Source organism: Gigantopelta aegis, chromosome 9 (genome assembly GCF_016097555.1).
Source record: "Gigantopelta aegis isolate Gae_Host chromosome 9, Gae_host_genome, whole genome shotgun sequence".
NCBI classification, from domain to species: domain Eukaryota; kingdom Metazoa; phylum Mollusca; class Gastropoda; order Neomphalida; family Peltospiridae; genus Gigantopelta; species Gigantopelta aegis.
In genome coordinates, this window is record NC_054707.1 from 1,121,606 (window position 1) to 1,140,202 (window position 18,597).

At 41.0% G+C, this 18,597-nt stretch overlaps 1 protein-coding gene across 1 annotated transcript in view; it reads right to left on the bottom strand.

The window, feature by feature from the left end:
* LOC121381939 overlaps nucleotides 1-18,597 on the bottom strand; it is a 95,660-nt gene that overhangs the window by 33,096 nt on the left and 43,967 nt on the right. The window contains exons 24-29 of the mRNA XM_041511362.1: nucleotides 13,885-17,748; nucleotides 12,351-12,698; nucleotides 10,939-11,103; nucleotides 8,266-8,501; nucleotides 7,044-7,449; nucleotides 3,245-5,581 (exon numbers count right to left, since the gene is read on the bottom strand). Coding sequence (XP_041367296.1) covers nucleotides 3,245-5,581; nucleotides 7,044-7,449; nucleotides 8,266-8,501; nucleotides 10,939-11,103; nucleotides 12,351-12,698; nucleotides 13,885-17,748 — 7,356 coding nt within the window. The remainder of the gene's footprint in view (nucleotides 1-3,244; nucleotides 5,582-7,043; nucleotides 7,450-8,265; nucleotides 8,502-10,938; nucleotides 11,104-12,350; nucleotides 12,699-13,884; nucleotides 17,749-18,597) is intronic.

Consider the following 18,597-nt stretch of genomic DNA (forward strand, 5'->3'; position numbering starts at 1 on the left):
ATAATAACCATCCACCACAATTTATCAATTAGTCTCTGTGACTGCAGGTAGATAATAACCATCCACCACAATTATCAATTAGTCTCTGTGACTGCAGGTAGATAATAACCATCCACCACAATTTATCAATTAGTCTCTGTGACTGCAGGTAGATAATAACCATCCACCACAATTTATCAATTAGTCTCTGTGACTGCAGGTAGATATTAACCATCCACCACAATTATCAATTAGTCTCTGTGACTGCAGGTAGATAATAACCATCCACCACAATTTATCTATTAGTCTCTGTGACTGCAGGTAGATAGTAACCATCCACCACAATTATCAATTAGTCTCTGTGACTGCAGGTAGATAATAACCATCCACCACAATTTATCAATTAGTCTCTGTGACTGCAGGTAGATAATCATTAACCATCCACCACAATTTATCAATTAGTCTCTGTGACTGCAGGTAGATAATAACCATCCACCACAATTTATCAATTAGTCTCTGTGACTGCAGGTAGATATTAACCATCCACCACAATTTATCAATTAGTCTCTGTGATTGCAGGTAGATATTAACCATCCACCACAATTTATCAATTAGTCTCTGTGACTGCAGGTAGATATTAACCATCCACCACAATTTATCAATTAGTCTCTGTGACTGCAGGTAGATAATAACCATCCACCACAATTTATCAATTAGTCTCTGTGACTTCAGGTAGATAATAACCATCCACCACAATTTATCAATTAGTCTCTGTGACTGCAGGTAGATAATAACCATGCACCACAATTTATCAATTAGTCTCTGTGACTGCAGGTAGATAATAACCATCCACCACAATTTATCAATTAGTCTCTGTGACTGCAGGTAGATAATCATTAACCATCCACCACAATTTATCAATTAGTCTCTGTGACTGCAGGTAGATAATAACCATCCACCACAATTTATCAATTAGTCTCTGTGACTTCAGGTAGATAATAACCATCCACCACAATTTATCAATTAGTCTCTGTGACTGCAGGTAGATAATAACCATGCACCACAATTTATCAATTAGTCTCTGTGACTGCAGGTAGATAATAACCATCCACCACAATTTATCAATTAGTCTCTGTGACTGCAGGTAGATAATAACCATCCACCACAATTTATCAATTAGTCTCTGTGACTGCAGGTAGATAATCATTAATCATCCACCACAATTTATCAAGTAGTCTCTGTGCACCATCCACCACAATTTATCAATTAGTCTCTGTGACTGCAGGTAGATAATAACCATCCACCACAATTTATCAATTAGTCTCTGTGACTGCAGGTAGATATTAAGCATCCATCCACCACAATTTATCAATTAGTCTCTGTGACTGCAGGTAGATAATAACCATCCACCACAATTTATCAATTAGTCTCTGTGACTGCAGGTAGATAATAACCATCCACCACAATTTATCAATTAGTCTCTGTGACTGCAGGTAGATATTAACCATCCACCACAATTTATCAATTAGTCTCTGTGACTGCAGGTAGATATTAACCATCCACCACAATTTATCAATTAGTCTCTGTGACTGCAGGTAGATAATAACCATGCACCACAATTTATCAATTAGTCTCTGTGACTGCAGGTAGATAATAACCATCCACCACAATTTATCAATTAGTCTCTGTGACTGCAGGTAGATAATTAACCATCCACCACAATTTATCAATTAGTCTCTGTGACTGCAGGTAGATATTAACCATCCACCACAATTTATCAATTAGTCTCTGTGACTGCAGGTATCCACCACAATTTATCAATTAGTCTCTGTGACTGCATAATAACCATCCACCACAATTTATCAATTAGTCTCTGTGACTGCAGGTAGATAATAACCATCCACCACAATTTATCAATTAGTCTCTGTGACTGCAGGTAGATATTAACCATCCACCACAATTTATCAATTAGTCTCTGTGACTGCAGGTAGATATTAACCATCCACCACAATTTATCAATTAGTCTCTGTGACTGCAGGTAGATAATAACCATCCACCACAATTTATCAATTAGTCTCTGTGACTGCAGGTAGATAATCATTAACCATCCACCACAATTTATCAATTAGTCTCTGTGACTGCAGGTAGATATTAACCATCCACCACAATTTATCAATTAGTCTCTGTGACTGCAGGTAGATAATAACCATCCACCACAATTTATCAATTAGTCTCTGTGACTGCAGATAGATAATAACCATCCACCACAATTTATCAATTAGTCTCTGTGACTGCAGGTAGATAATCATTAACCATCCACCACAATTTATCAATTAGTCTCTGTGACTGCAGGTAGATATTAACCATCCACCACAATTTATCAATTAGTCTCTGTGACTGCAGGTAGATAATAACCATCCACCACAATTTATCAATTAGTCTCTGTGACTGCAGGTAGATAATAACCATCCACCACAATTTATCAATTAGTCTCTGTGACTGCAGGTAGATATTAACCATCCACCACAATTTATCAATTAGTCTCTGTGACTGCAGGTAGATAATAACCATCCACCACAATTTATCAATTAGTCTCTGTGACTGCAGGTAGATAATAACCATCCACCACAATTTATCAATTAGTCTCTGTGACTGCAGGTAGATAATAACCATCCACCACAATTTATCAATTAGTCTCTGTGACTGCAGGTAGATAATAACCATCCACCACAATTTATCAATTAGTCTCTGTGACTGCAGGTAGATAATCATTAACCATCCACCACAATTGATCAATTAGTCTCTGTGACTGCAGGTAGATAATAACCATAATCAATTAGTCTCTGTGACTGCAGGTAGATAAACCATCCACCACAATTTATCAATTAGTCTCTGTGACTGCAGGTAGATAATAACCATCCACCACAATTGATCAATTAGTCTCTGTGACTGCAGGTAGATAATAACCATCCACCACAATTTATCAATTAGTCTCTGTGACTGCAGGTAGATAATAAATTTTATTAATTTAACCTTAGTATTAATTCAATTATTTAATTTTCCATTTCAATTTGCATTACAGATGCAGATCCAGGAGGGGGCACCAAGGGGCATTCACTCCCCCTTTTTTTTCGCCGACATAAAAGTAATTTAAAAAGCCTGTTCAAACACCCTTTACCATGTCTGGTACACACACACCCCTCCTTTCGTAAAACCTTGGATCTGTATCTGTATTATATAGCATCATATCAATAAACATACTTACTACACATCTCACAGTAATACCGGATCTTGTAGTCACTACATGGTATCGGGTCGTTGTCAATGTTCCTGCAAACCAAACCTGACTGAAGGTCGCACTTGACTATTTCCCCGGTGGAGAGTGACGAGATCCCGGAATCGGCGCCCACACACTCGATGTGTGTCAGTGTTCCTCCAGGACAGAAGTGGTAGGTGGACCGTAGCTCGTCGACACTGGCATGTTCCAGGTCACCTCCTCCCGTGTCTGGCTTGTCCTGGTTGATCCAAGGAGACCAGTACGCCGCACACGTCGTCATCATGGCCGGACTTCTTGTCGATATTTTCTGCGGAGTCTGGGTGCTGGCGGTCGGCGGTTCCATGCTTGGGGTGGCCGTCGGGGCCTTCGTGGGGTTCTTGTTGACCCCCGGAATGGGCGGGGACGGACACTGCTCGCAGTAGTAACGGATCTGGTAGTCGTCGCATGGTGCAGGGAAATTATCGGACGTCTTACAGATCAGGCCTTTGTCGAGGTTGCATGTCACGACTGCTCCTGTTGAGTACGAATATGCCTGCAGGTCGACACTGTAGCATTCAATCTTGGTGATTTTTCCTCCTCCCTTGCAGAAATTGTGCTTGTTTCTGAGATCGATGGCAGAGATGTGCTCGAAATCACCATCGCCTGTGTCGGGTTTATCTGTGTTGATCCAGTGCGACCAGGAACCTGTGCATTTGCCGGGAGAATGTAGAGTTGTCATGTGAATCGATGGCGTCTCAGACACGTCCGTATGACCCGGCGGAGAAGCAGTAGGTTTCTGTGTAATGTGGGGGGCCTGGGTCGGACTGGGACACTCCTCGCAGTAGTAGCGTATCTTGTAGTCTTCACAGTCCATGGGGAAATTATCGACATTGTTGCAGATGAAACCTTGCTGCAGGTTACATGTGAGGACAGCACCGGTGGAGGAGGCCACTGACTGGGTGTCGAGGCCGTAGCAGTCGATGTTGGTGACCTTTCCGTTCACACAGAAGTGATACTTGGTCCTCAGCTCCGAATTTGACACGTGTTCCCGGTCCCCGCCACCGCTGTTAGGCTTGTCCCTGTTGAACCACTCAGACCACGAGCCCGTGCAGTTACCAGCTGGTGGGTGAGCGATTGGGTGGCCGGGGGAGTAGTTCAGCACGGGTGTCACGGTCTTGGATGGAGGTACGGCAGTGGGACTCCCCGTGGTGTGTGGTGAAAGAGTAGGGGTGGTGCACTCCTCGCAGTGATACCTTATCTTATAGTCCTGACACTGGATAGGAAAATTGTCATCATTTTTACACACTAGTCCTTGTTGAAGGTTACAGACGAGATTGTCTCCAGTTGATTCATACGTAACATTAAGCTCTGATGAAAAGCATTCAATTTTCGTTAACTTTCCATTGCCACAGAAGTTGTACTTGGTGTTCAGTTCAAATGGGGAGATGATTTCTGTGTCACCGTCACCAGTACTAGGAGTGTCCTTGTTAAACCACTGTGACCACATGCCGGAACAAGTCTTGGAAGGATGTGCCGTGGGCTGTCCTACCGGTCCGACATTAGGTGAGTGTGAGGAGACAGTGGGCGACGTTGGTGACCGAGTTGGGCTGCTGCAATCCAAGTGTTTCGGCTCGCAGAGGAAACGAATTTCGTAGTCCGCACAGCCGTGTCCAGAAGTCTGTTTGTCATTCCTACACACGAGTCCACTATACTTGAGATCACAAAGGACATCAGTCTGACCGGCATCTGACGACGCGACGTGTGTCTTCACGTCTCGACATTCGGCGGCCGTGATATCGGTGGTCCCACAGAATGTGTACACCTGTCTCAAGTCTGGCAGAATCTCCAGCTCACCGATGCTGTTTGGAGCGTGACCGTTCATCCACCGTGTCCAGCCACATCTCGCTGGACTGGCCGTCGGCTTGCCAGTTGGACGCTGCGTCGGTGCAGGAGTGGGCGTGTATCGGGAACAGTCGCAGAAGATGCGTATCTCGTAATCGCGACACTTGTTGCCGTTGATCTGCTTGGCGTCGTCGCACCGCAGGCCCCGCACCAAGTCGCACGTGACGACCTGACCTGACGACTGAGCCAGACTGGTGGTTCCGACAATCCTGCACTGGATGTGGGTCATCATGTCATATCCGCAGACGGTCTTGTCTGATATCAACTTGGCGACCGATTCAACATCTCCTTCGTGTGGCTTGCCAGGGGTCATGTTGTCGGGGTGGTTGTGGTTCATCCATGGAGACCAACCGCAGAATGGAGAAGTGGTCGCCCGGGCAGTGACGCTGATAGCTGGAGAAGCTGTAGGCTGTGCAGTGGGACCAGCACTTGGTGATACGTGTGCTGAAAAATAAATAAGAATTCCGCTGAGTTATGTGTCTCGCCTACCATAAACATGTTCCATGTCGCTGACAGTTGCAGTTATTGATGTTCACCTCAATGCATGTTTAAAACAATAATAATAATTTTTAAAAATGTTGAAAGCAATTAAACATGTTTAAATTATATTATACTTATATTATAATTTAAAACATTTTTACTTTTTTCACATGCATTATGATGAATATCTTCAAACTTAAATGTCTAGCCTGTCATAAACGTATTTAATGTTACTAACAGTTACATCCATAAGAAATTAATAAATAAATAAAATAAAATAAATTTAAAAAAATAAATTTAAAAACATTTGCTCAATTTTAAAACTTTAATATAATATATTTTTTTACTTTTTTCACATGCATTGTGATGACCATCAATAGGTGCAACTACAAACCAAGTTTCACTGTTCTAGGACTTGTAGTTTGTGAGAAATGGAGCTAAAATGAGACTGTAAAGTTGAACTACCATAAATATCTGTCATGTAATTGAAGCAAGTTTAGTTCAACTGGTGTACAACTGTATTAAACTTTAAATGTTTAACAGACAAATCTATTGCAAAACAGACATAATAAGTCAAGCTGAAAAAACATTAAACATATAATTTAATGCTTAAGGGCTTCTAGATTATGGTGACCCCACTCCCTTGGCTAGTGATATTCAATGTTGGGCTAGTAAATAACTACTATTGTCATGCCCGACGTCTAGTGAAATCGTTTTGGTCAAATGTTGCAGTTAAGTCTATTTGGTAATTATGAATATCCTGATCCCACCCCAACCCCCAATGTTAGTATTTTTAGAATCTATCTCCCTCTTTAGGTGACATATCTGATTATTACTATTATTTAGCAGAATTGTACTAACTTAAAGTAAAGTAGGGCTTGTGATTTTTTAATCGTGGCTAGTAACTTCTTTAAATCACTGATCTCATGGCTAACGGATTGTAAAAAAATTCTAGAAACCCTGATGGTTACAAAATAAAATAAGCTCTAATCAGCACTTAAATATTGACCAATGTATTCAAGAGATCTGTCTCTTTTATAGAAACAGGCCAAGTTCTATAAACTCCATAGAGATATTTTTAACACACCTGTACATGTAATTCACTTAATTCAGATCTTTATGGTGACTCAGTCTGTTTTGGTTTTTTATACTAAACAATATTTCCATTTGTAAAGTGTTGAAAATTATGGAGGTTTAAATCTTAAAGCTGTCAATGCAAAATTAGCTTAACAACTTACACTGGTGTAGCCCAAGGGAAGCCATGGGGGGGGGGGGGGCAATCCGCACCCCACCCCCTCCCAAATCACACATCTTTTTACCCCCACAACATTAAATGTTTTCCTATTGCCCCATAACATGACTTACAGAAAATGTAGTTGGCCGCTCCGTCAATAAAAACATCCTGGCAACACAAGTAACGACTTACTGATACACGGACAGTAGAATCGGACCTCGTAATCGCTGCAGTGTCCTCCATTCTGCCACGTGTTGCACGTCAGTCCGTTGGTGACATCGCAGGTGACGGTCTCGCCGAACTGATGGGCGGGTTTGCGAGATGTCACCTCGCGACACTCGATCTGTATTGGCAGACTACACAGCTGGTTGGTCCTCCTGATGTCGGCCAGTAGTTCGTGGTCTCCGTCCCCAGTGTTCGGGGAGTCCACGTTGATCCAGTTCGTCCAGTGACACTGTGGCTGGATGGTCGGGTGTACAGTTGGGCCGACGGTTGGCGACGCTGTCGGCTTGCAGGTGCTTGTTGTACACAGCACAGTGTTGTTGAAGCAGTGACACTTGGAGCAGGAGTCGGTCGGGTTCGTCCAGTATTCCATGGGCTAAATATAAAATTAATCAGTGAATCCGGGATGTTTTTTTAAGGATTCCGCAAGGATCATAAAATGATGTAATACAGTCAGTTTGGAATATCATATCATAATCTTATGCTACTGACCCAAAATATGGATTTTATGAAGCATGGAATCATGCTGCATTTGCAGCCTGTAATGATAATTAATTTTATTTCAGCTGTATAAATTGTCTTGCAGAAAATGGACCTAATAGCCTGTCTTTCAGTTATCATCAATATCCAAATACTGAACTATTATCATAAATATTTATGAATGCTATATTTGTACACTTCTAACAACGTTAAAGTTTTATGCCCTCTAAATGCTGAACTATTAGCATATTTATCAATGCTATGCTTGAATGCCCTCTAAATGCCAAACTATATCACATTTACCAGTGCTATGTTCATAAGCTTCTTCAAATGCTGAACTATTATCATAATATTTACAAGACTAAGTGCTATGCTCATAAGTCCTCCAAATGCTGAACTATTATCTGATAATATTTACAAGACTAAGTGCTATGTTCATAAGCCCTCCAAATGCTGAACTATTATCATAATATTTACTAGACTAAGTGCTATGCTCATAAGCCCTTCAAATGCTGAACTATTATCATAATATTTACTAGACTAAGTGGTATGCTCATAAGCCCTCCAAATGCTGAACTATTATCATAATATTTACTAGACTAAGTGGTATGCTCATAAGCCCTCCAAATGCTGAACTATTATCATAATATTTACTAGACTAAGTGCTATGCTCATAAGCCCTCCAAATGCTGAACTACATTGGCATATATACCAGTGCTATGGTGTTGTCTTGTTTTCGACAAGTACACATCTCCATTTTGACGCACTGTTGATTTCCCTTGAGTCGTTCTCCCATGCCGCACTGTTTGGATGAGTGGGTCGACGGCAGACACCCAGGAACACACTGTGTTGGTGCCTGACCGTTACAGACGTCGGCAGCGGCAGAGTGGCACATCTGTTCACACGTGAACGCACACGCATCCCAGATGCTGTCTGGTGCACATACAGCTGTGTGAAGGACGGAGAAAACAAAAATAATCTATTTAGAAAATGTCTCTAAAAGAATTAAAGTACAAATGACTTGGAAGAAAATTTACCTTGAAATGAAAAAAGAAAGTTAAACACGATATTAGCAATGTAGATTTTAGAGTACAGCTGTGAAATAGATGGAGAAAAACATCTGTTTAGAAATGTCTTTAATTTAATAGTAGTGTTGGGAGTTGGTGGAATTTATCATCAGTCACCCGGTATAAACACAAACCCATCAACTTTCATTTACACAACTGGTTAGAATTATACCGGCCTCGGTGGCGTCGTGGCAGGCCATCGGTCTACAGGCTGGTAGGTACTGGGTTCGGATCCCAGTCGAGGCATGGGATTTTTAATCCAGATACCGACTCCAAACCCTGAGTGAGTGCTCCGCAAGGCTCAATGGGTAGGTGTAAACCACTTGCACCGACCAGTGATCCATAACTGGTTCAACAAAGGCCATGGTTTGTGCTATCCTGCCTGTGGGAAGCGCAAATAAAAGATCCCTTGCTGCCTGTCGTAAAGAAGAGTAGCCTATGTGGCGACAGCGGGTTTCCTCTAAAAACAGTGTCAGAATGACCATATGTTTGACGTCCAATAGCCGATGATAACATTAAAAATCAATGTGCTCTAGTGGCGTCGTTAAATAAAACAAACTTTACTTTTGGTTAGAATTATATGAACATGAGAAGGATTGGAAATATAAGTGCCATACATCTGTTGTGCTCACCAGGATAGATCTTACAAATTTGCTATTTATTATCTTTTTTCTACTATTTGTACATATAAAAACAAACACCAACCCAAACAACTAAAACTATAAGAGTCAAATCTCCCATGTTAAAGATAAGTCAAAGTATTAATTTTAAAAGCAACATAACCGCTCCTGGACTCAGCCACTTGTGACATCAGAAAATGAGTCCAGTGGAGACACAACTGACCCTTTTTAGCATAGGGGTACATTACAAGGTTACACACATGCATGCACTTGCATGCACACACAGACAGACATATGCACAAACACACACACACACACACACACACACACACACACACAGACAGTTGCAATAGTTTCCTTTCCATCTTGAATCTCAATAAAAGTATTATAGCAATAATTCTTTATTGACCTTAAACCTTATTAAACAACTTCCTCCATGTTACTCTGGAACTAGTCGCTCAGCTAGAGGCTGGGCCGGCCTTGCTCAAAACAACAGTTCCAAAGATGTACTGAAACGCTAATCTCCCACGCTGTGCACTTGGGTTGGTTTTTTTACTTGCCATTCGGGCAAGTCATGTCAGCACTTTGACTTGCCTGTGCAATTTGTTTTTTAAAGTAATGTACTTGGCATAGAAGATCAGTTTCAATGGGCATATATGCAACTTGGTTCTAAAGTATATCAATGTAGTTGTAATGCAAATAGCTATTTACATAATTATATATAAATAATATTTTCATATATACTCTTCAAAAAAAAGTAGAGGAACCTGAAATATTAAAACATACATTTTGACCACAGACATCCTAGTTTAGAACGTTCAGGTCTGTTTATCAACACACCGAAACACATTCCATAGTTTGCACATGCATCACACAGTTGCCCCATACACTTATGTGGGGTGTCATTCTTGATTTTGACAATTTTCAGGAAGGTCGATTAATCACTGTGGAACATTATTTCTGTCAATCGTTTTCATTCTGTTGATCATACAGTTGTTATTGTTTTGTTTTCAGTCATTTTTATTTTTTGAATTTGTGATTTACTGATAAAAAAACATCAACTTTCAAATTTCACTTCTGACCTCAGTCATCCTTCAAGATCATTGGTGGTCATAAAACCTACTGTAATACTGAACTACCGGTTGTAATGTTTCCCCAATTAATTCACTATTATCATATAACCATTCCCCACAGCTAATATACCGTACAATTTTGGCAACTGTAAATTCTTATTAGAGTTACCCGACTTTTTTTGAAGAGTATACTTACCATTTGTGACATCAAATAGCTGATGTGTATTTTTGTGCTGGGGTGTCGTTAAATGCTCATTCATTCATTCATTCATTCATTCATTCATTCATTCATTCATGCAAATAGCTAGCTTTTTATTACTATTTTTATCATTCAAATGAGCTCTAAATGTAACAAAGTTTCCAGCATGAGCATCAAGAACTGTAGCTGAAACGTTTAGCAGATTAGAATACAGCTAGAACATTACATTTAGAACATTCTCAAATAATTTGCTGAAATTAATGTGCAAACTTTCGGTCGCCAGGAGGGTGACTCACGATAAGGTTTCACTTACCTGATGTTGTTTTCAGTCGTCTAGGGCGACCAGGCGACCGTAAAAAACACACCCTGATCCCTTTTTTATTATTATTATTACTATTATTATTATTATCCCACACACATGATTACCTGTTGTGGTGCGTTCGAAACCTTGACGTGGTGGTGTGGTTGTCAGGTGTGGCCCGTTGGTCAGTTTGCCAGGTTCCATTGATGGAGAGACGTGCGGTGATTTGGTGGGCGTCACACTTGGGTTAATACCGGGAGTGACCAGTGGTCCTGACGTAGGCTTGGGCCCTAAAAAATTAAACATAATCATAATGAGTTATCTTGCATTGTGTAACTAACATAAAGACAGTAAAGAGAAAGAAAAGATTGTTTGTTTGTTTGACAACTTGCAACAAATTGTCAAATCAGCAGCGTGATAAGGTGCAACCATTTTCTGCCTACATACACGGCAAGAGGGCAGGACGTAGCCCAGTTTGGGATCGATCCCCATCAGTGGGCCTGTTGGGCTATTTCTCATTCTAGCCAGTGTACCACGACTGGTATATCAAAAGACCGTGGTATGTGCTATCCTGTCTGTGGGATGGTGCATATAAAAGAACCCTTGCTACTAATGGAAAAATGTTTGACATCCAATAGCTGATAATTAATAAATCAATGTGCTCTAGTGGTGTCGTTAAACAAACTTTAACATGCAGGAGGCAAGACAGACTAATTGTCTAATAGTCCAGCAAAAACCGACTCGATTCATCGTGTGTAAATGGGTTTTAGCATGCTAATCCTGAGGACGACCATTTCTTTGTTTTTACTGTTGCAATTGCAACTTTGTTGGCATATCTTAGGAAGATATAGTTGTAATGGTACATGTATGCGAATGTTTAGCCAGATTTAAGTAACTACACACATTGAGTAAATCATTGCTGCAAAAATATGCTTTGAGTTGATCTCACCAAAAACGCTATGGACTAAACAGGTTAATTGATGTGTACACTGACATGTTAGTGAGTCAATCTCATTGAAGACACCTGTAATTCAGATTTAACCGAAAAGTACCAAGACATGTGTTATTAGAAAAGTAATATTTCATAGGAAGGCTACTCACATTAATTCCATGTTACATTTTAGTCTGCCCACCATCACTTGCATTAATTTCATGTCGCATTTTAGTCTGCCCACCATCACTCGCATTAATTTCATGTCCCATTTTAGTCTGCCCACCATCACTCGCATTAATTTCATGTCCCATTTTAGTCTGCCCACCGTCACTTGCATTAATTTCATGTCCCATTTTAGTCTGCCCACCGTCATTTGCATTAATTTCATGTCCCATTTTAGTCTGCCCACTGTGACTCGTTAATTGGATGGTTAATTTCAGGATCTACAGTAACTACAAAGTTTCTGCTGTTATATATGAACTACTGTATTCTGATATAAATAAAATGTGTTGAGTGCATCATTAAATAAACCATTTTCCTTCATTTTCCTAAAAATGGAATAACTAAAGAGAATAATTAAACAAAACAGTGTGTTAAAAGTACCTGAACACTGTGGGCTCCAGCAGAGAACGCGCACTTCATAATCATGGCACTGAGATGTCGACTGTTCACCGTTATAGCAACGCAGACCGTTGTTGATGTCGCACGAAACATGACTCTGTCCAGCATCTCTGGACAGCGTGGTTGTCCCGGCAACCCTACACTCGATGTCCACTATGTGACTGCACACACCGAACTTGGTCTTCAGGACATCGATGGTCTCGAGGTCTCCGACATCCGTGGAGTCTTTGTTTGGTTGGTCTGCATTGAGCCAAGGTGACCAGGCACACCGCACTGTGATCTTCGGACCAGAGGTAGCACGTACTGTTGGCAGTGCTGTTGTCGGTTTATCTTTTCAAAAAATAACATCATATGATTAAGCTGTTGCATTGAGAGCATATTGAAGTTAACAAGAATAAACACATATTGAGCTTCAGGAAAGCTACAGGTTGATAGACCATTTATCACGTATTGAGATTCAGGAAACCTACAGGTTGATAGACCATTTATCACGTACTGAGATTCAGGAAAGCTACAGGTTGATAGACCATTTATCACGTATTGAGATTCAGGAAAGCTACAGGTTGATAGACCATTTATCACGTATTGAGATTCAGGAAAGCTACAGGTTGATAGACCATTTATCATTTCACAGAACTTTATCATTTTACTCGATTATGATTGGATTATGTCATGGATCATTAGTCATGTCAGATCTAATATTAAAAAATAATCCTAAAGATAAAAATTTGTTTGTCTAACTCAGTGGCAAATCATAATGCCAATCACCAAATAAAATTATTTTGTTCAGTTAGTCATTAATCTTAGATCGAGCCACCTCGATGGATCCATTCAGCTGATTTGATTTTTTCTCGTTCCAACCAGTGCACCATAATTGGACAAAGGCTGTAGTATGTGCTTTCCTGTCTGTGGGAAAGTGCATATAAAAGATCTCTTGCTGCATTAGGAAAAATGTAGCGGGTTTCCTTTGATGACCATGTGTCAGATTTACAAAAATTTTGACATCCAACAGCTGATGATTAATTAATCAATGTGCTCTAGTGGTGTTGTTAAACAAAACAAACATTTTTTTCTTAAAAAAATAGTGTTATTAATTAAAACCATCGAGTCATAGATAAAGCATCTTTTTTTCCCTTAGTATTTAACTTTATAGTATCATGGGAACCCATCGGAAACTGCTTTTTAAAAATAATCACATATATATTCTTTTCGTTGAATAGTCGTACTCTAAATAATAATCATGGTGAAAAACATTTCTGTGAAATCCGAAGGCCTGCTAATCTGACTAATTATTCATGTTAATTGTCAAGACCCAATACTGAAAAAAACACCATCTATCAATTAAAATACCTTTGCCTAACCTGTCTCCCCTGACTAATTATTCATGTTAATTGTCACTTCCTAATACAGAACAAATGTAACAATTAAAATTCCTTTGTCTAACCCATCTGTACACTCTCTATATTTATAATTGTCAAGACCTAAAGCAAGACACAAACTTTAATAAAATACTCACCTGTGCATTCACACAAGTATCGCACTTTGTAGTCGCTGCATGGAACTGGAGAGTTGTCCTTGTTGTTGCACACCAAACCGTTCTGCAGGTCACAGGTCGCAACCTCTCCCGTGCTCTCATGTGGGATGTCGCCGGCATAGCACTCGATCTTGGTGACAACGCCGCCGACACAGAACCTGGCCAGCTCTTCCTTGGTGAGGAACTCGTGGTCACCATCGCCAGTGTCTGGAGTGTCCTTGTTCACCCATGGAGACAGCGAGCTCTGTGTGCAGGTCTGGAGAACGGGTGTCGGGGATCCACTTGGGTCAAAGCTAGGCATGATCCATGTCACACTGCCTGTAGGCTGGGCACCTGGTGGAGAACACTTGCAGAGGTATCGGATTTTGTAATCGGAACACGGCAACGGATAATTGTCACTATTTTCACATCTCAGTCCAGTATCTTTGTGGCAGGAAAGAACTTCTCCAGAACTATGAGAGGAAATGTCGTTTACAGTCCGACATTCGATATCTAATATTTCTCCTCCGGGACAAAACGAACCGAATTCGTGAGGTGAAAAAGATTCATGATCACCACCTCCAACATCTGGTTTGTCTCTGTTTATCCATTGGGACCACTGAGTTCCATTACACACTGGAGATGCTGAAGGCATCAGGTTTGTATTAGACATTGGTGACACAGTCGGAGAACCAGTAGGTCCCACATATGGTGTTACAAGAGGAGAGCACTTGCAGAAGTATCGGATCTTGTAGTCAGAACATGGGAGTGGAGCATTATCACTGTTTTCACACTTTAGTCCAATATTTTTGTTACATTGCATGACTTCTCCAGCACTATTTGAAGAAATTCCATCTGTTGTCATGCATTCTATCTCAGTGATTGCTCCACCAGGACAAAATTTAGACAACTCTTCGTGTGTGTAAGCTTCATGATCACCACTTCCAACACCAGGTTTGTCTCTGTTTATCCACTGGGACCATTTACTGACTGTACAGTGAGGTTGGGGTGAGGCAGTTAGTGACACATCTGTTCCTGGACTTGGAGATGCTGAAGGGCTGATGTGTTGTCCTGTTGGTGGTGATGCAGTTGGAGTAGCTGTAGGTACAGCAGAAGGTGTTACAAGAGGCGAACACTTACAGAAGTATCGGATCTTGTAGTCAGAGCATGGGAGTGGAGCATTATCACTGTTTTCACACTTGAGTCCAATATTTTTGTTACATTGCATGACTTCTCCAGCACTATTTGAAGAAATTCCATCTGTTGTCATGCATTCTATGTCAGTGATTTCTCCACCAGGACAGAACTTGATCAACTCTTCATGTGTGTAAGCTTCATGGTCACCACTTCCAACACCAGGCTTGTCTCTGTTTATCCACTGGGACCATTTACTGACTGTACAATGAGGTTGGGGTGAGGCAGTTGGTGACACATCTGTTCCTAGACTTGGAGATGCTGAAGGACTGATGTGTTGTCCTGTTGGTGGTGAGGCAGTTGGTGACACATCTCTTCCTAGACTTGGAGATGCTGAAGGGCTGATGTGTTGTCCTGTTGGTGGTGAGGCAGTTGGAGTAGCTGTAGGTACAGCAGAAGGTGTTACAATAGGAGAACACTTACAGAAGTATCGGATCTTGTAGTCAGAGCATGGGAGTGGAGCATTATCACTGTTTTCACACTTGAGTCCAATATTTTTGTTACATTGCATGACTTCTCCAGCACTATTTGAAGAAATTCCATCTGTTGTCATGCATTCTATCTCAGTGATTTCTCCACCAGGACAGAACTTGATCAACTCTTCATGTGTGTAAGCTTCATGGTCACCACTTCCATCACCAGGCTTGTCTCTGTTTATCCACTGGGACCATTTACTGACTGTACAATGAGGTTGGGGTGAGGCAGTTGGTGACACATCTGTTCCTGGACTTGGAGATGCTGAAGGACTGATGTGTTGTCCTGTTGGTGGTGAGGCAGTTGGTGATACATCTGTTCCTGGACTTGGAGATGCAGAAGGACTGATGTGTTGTCCTGTTGGTGGTGAGGCAGTTGGAGTAGCTGTAGGTACAGCAGAAGGTGTTACAAGAGGAGAACACTTACAGAAGTATCGGATCTTGTAGTCAGAGCATGGGAGTGGAGCATTATCACTGTTTTCACACTTGAGTCCAATATTTTTGTTACATTGCATGACTTCTCCAGCACTATTTGAAGAAATTCCATCTGTTGTCATGCATTCTATCTCAGTGATTTCTCCACCAGGACAGAACTTGATCAACTCTTCATGTGTGTAAGCTTCATGGTCACCACTTCCATCACCAGGCTTGTCTCTGTTTATCCACTGGGACCATTTACTGACTGTACAATGAGGTTGGGGTGAGGCAGTTGGTGACACATCTGTTCCTGGACTTGGAGATGCTGAAGGACTGATGTGTTGTCCTGTTGGTGGTGAGGCAGTTGGTGATACATCTGTTCCTGGACTTGGAGATGCAGAAGGACTGATGTGTTGTCCTGTTGGTGGTGAGGCAGTTGGAGTAGCTGTAGGTACAGCAGAAGGTGTTACAAGAGGAGAACACTTACAGAAGTATCGGATCTTGTAGTCAGAGCATGGGAGTGGAGCATTATCACTGTTTTCACACTTGAGTCCAATATTTTTGCTACATTGCATGACTTCTCCAGCACTATTTGAAGAAATTCCATCTGTTGTCATGCATTCTATGTCAGTGATTTCTCCACCAGGACAGAACTTGATCAACTCTTCATGTGTGTAAGCTTCATGGTCACCACTTCCAACACCAGGCTGGTCTCTGTTTATCCACTGGGACCATTTACTGACTGTACAGTGAGGTTGGGGTGAGGCTGTTGGTGACACATCTGTTCCTGGACTTGGAGATGGTGAAGGACTGATGTGTTGTCCTGTTGGTGGTGAGGCAGTTGGTGACACATCTGTTCCTGGACTTGGAGATGCTGAAGGACTGAAGTGTTGTCCTGTTGGTGGTGATGCAGTTGGAGTAGCTGAAGGTCCTAAATATGGTGTTACAATAGAACACTTGCAGAAGTATCTAATCTTGTAATCGGAGCACTGTATTGGAAAATTATCACTGTTTTCACACCTGAGTCCAATATTTTTGTTACATTGCATGACTTCTCCAGCACTATTTGAAGAAATTCCATCTGTTGTCATGCATTCTATCTCAGTGATTTCTCCACCAGAGCAGAACTTGACCAACTCTTCATGTGTGTAAGCTTCATGGTCACCACTTCCAACACCAGGCTTGTCTCTGTTTATCCACTGGGACCATTTACTGACTGTACAGTGAGGTTGGGGTGAGGCTGTTGGTGACACATCTGTTCCTGGACTTGGAGATGCTGAAGGACTGATGTGTTGTCCTGTTGGTGGTGAGGCAGTTGGTGACACATCTGTTCCTGGACTTGGAGATGCAGAAGGACTGATGTGTTGTCCTGTTGGTGGTGAGGCAGTTGGAGTAGTTGTAGGTACAGCAGAAGGTGTTACAAGAGGAGAACACTTACAGAAGTATCGGATCTTGTAGTCAGAGCATGGGAGTGGAGCATTATCACTGTTTTCACACTTGAGTCCAATATTTTTGTTACATTGCATGACTTCTCCAGCACTATTTGAAGAAATTCCATCTGTTGTCATGCATTCTATGTCAGTGATTTCTCCACCAGGACAGAACTTGATCAACTCTTCATGTGTGTAAGCTTCATGGTCACCACTTCCAACACCAGGCTTGTCTCTGTTTATCCACTGGGACCATTTACTGACTGTACAGTGAGGTTGGGGTGAGGCAGTTGGTGACACATATGTTCCTGTACTTGGAGATGCTGATGAGCTGATGTGAGGTGATGTAAATGCTGTAAAATACAAAAGTATTTGATATTATATTAACATTCTACTCTATACAATTTTTGTTTACTGTTATACATCATTAAATTAAAAACAATTCTTAATATTTAATTCATTGATCATAAATTTGTATTATTTGTCATATTATGTATGGCATATCTGAAAGAAGCTTTTACAAAATACCAGCATTAAATGTTATTTCTAGTTAGTATAGCATTATATAGAAGGGTCACATTTCATAATCTGGATAAAAAAAAAATTAAAATCACATTATAATAATATTTTGGGGGTATTCTCTTAGTATTATCTAAGTAACTATACATAAACACCCAATACTTAGTGTAGAAGGGATACTACTCAACATAAATTTAAGATTTAAGATGATTGCCATCCCTTCTTCAAAGTGATCCATCAGAACAGTGGATTGACTGGTTCTTTCCTTTCCAATCGATATAATCATAATACCTTGATTGAAAACATATTTGTACACAGAAACCCCCATTTAATTGGAAATAATCAAGGAAATGTTTTATTTAATGACGTACTCAACACATTTTATTTTACGGTTATATGGTGTCAGACATATGGCTAAGGATCACACAGAAGATTGAGATAGAAAACCCGCTGTCTCCACTTCATGAGCTACTCTTTTCGATTAGCAGGAAGGGATTTTTTAAATGCGCCATCCCACAGACAGGATAACACATACCACGGCCTTTGATATACCAGTCGTGGTGCACTGGCTGGAACGAGAAATAGCCCAATGGGCCCACCGACGGGGATGGAAATAATCACTTCACTACTAGAGTAGGTAAGACAGTTAATTTGATATCCATGACTGTCAGACAGCAAAGTTC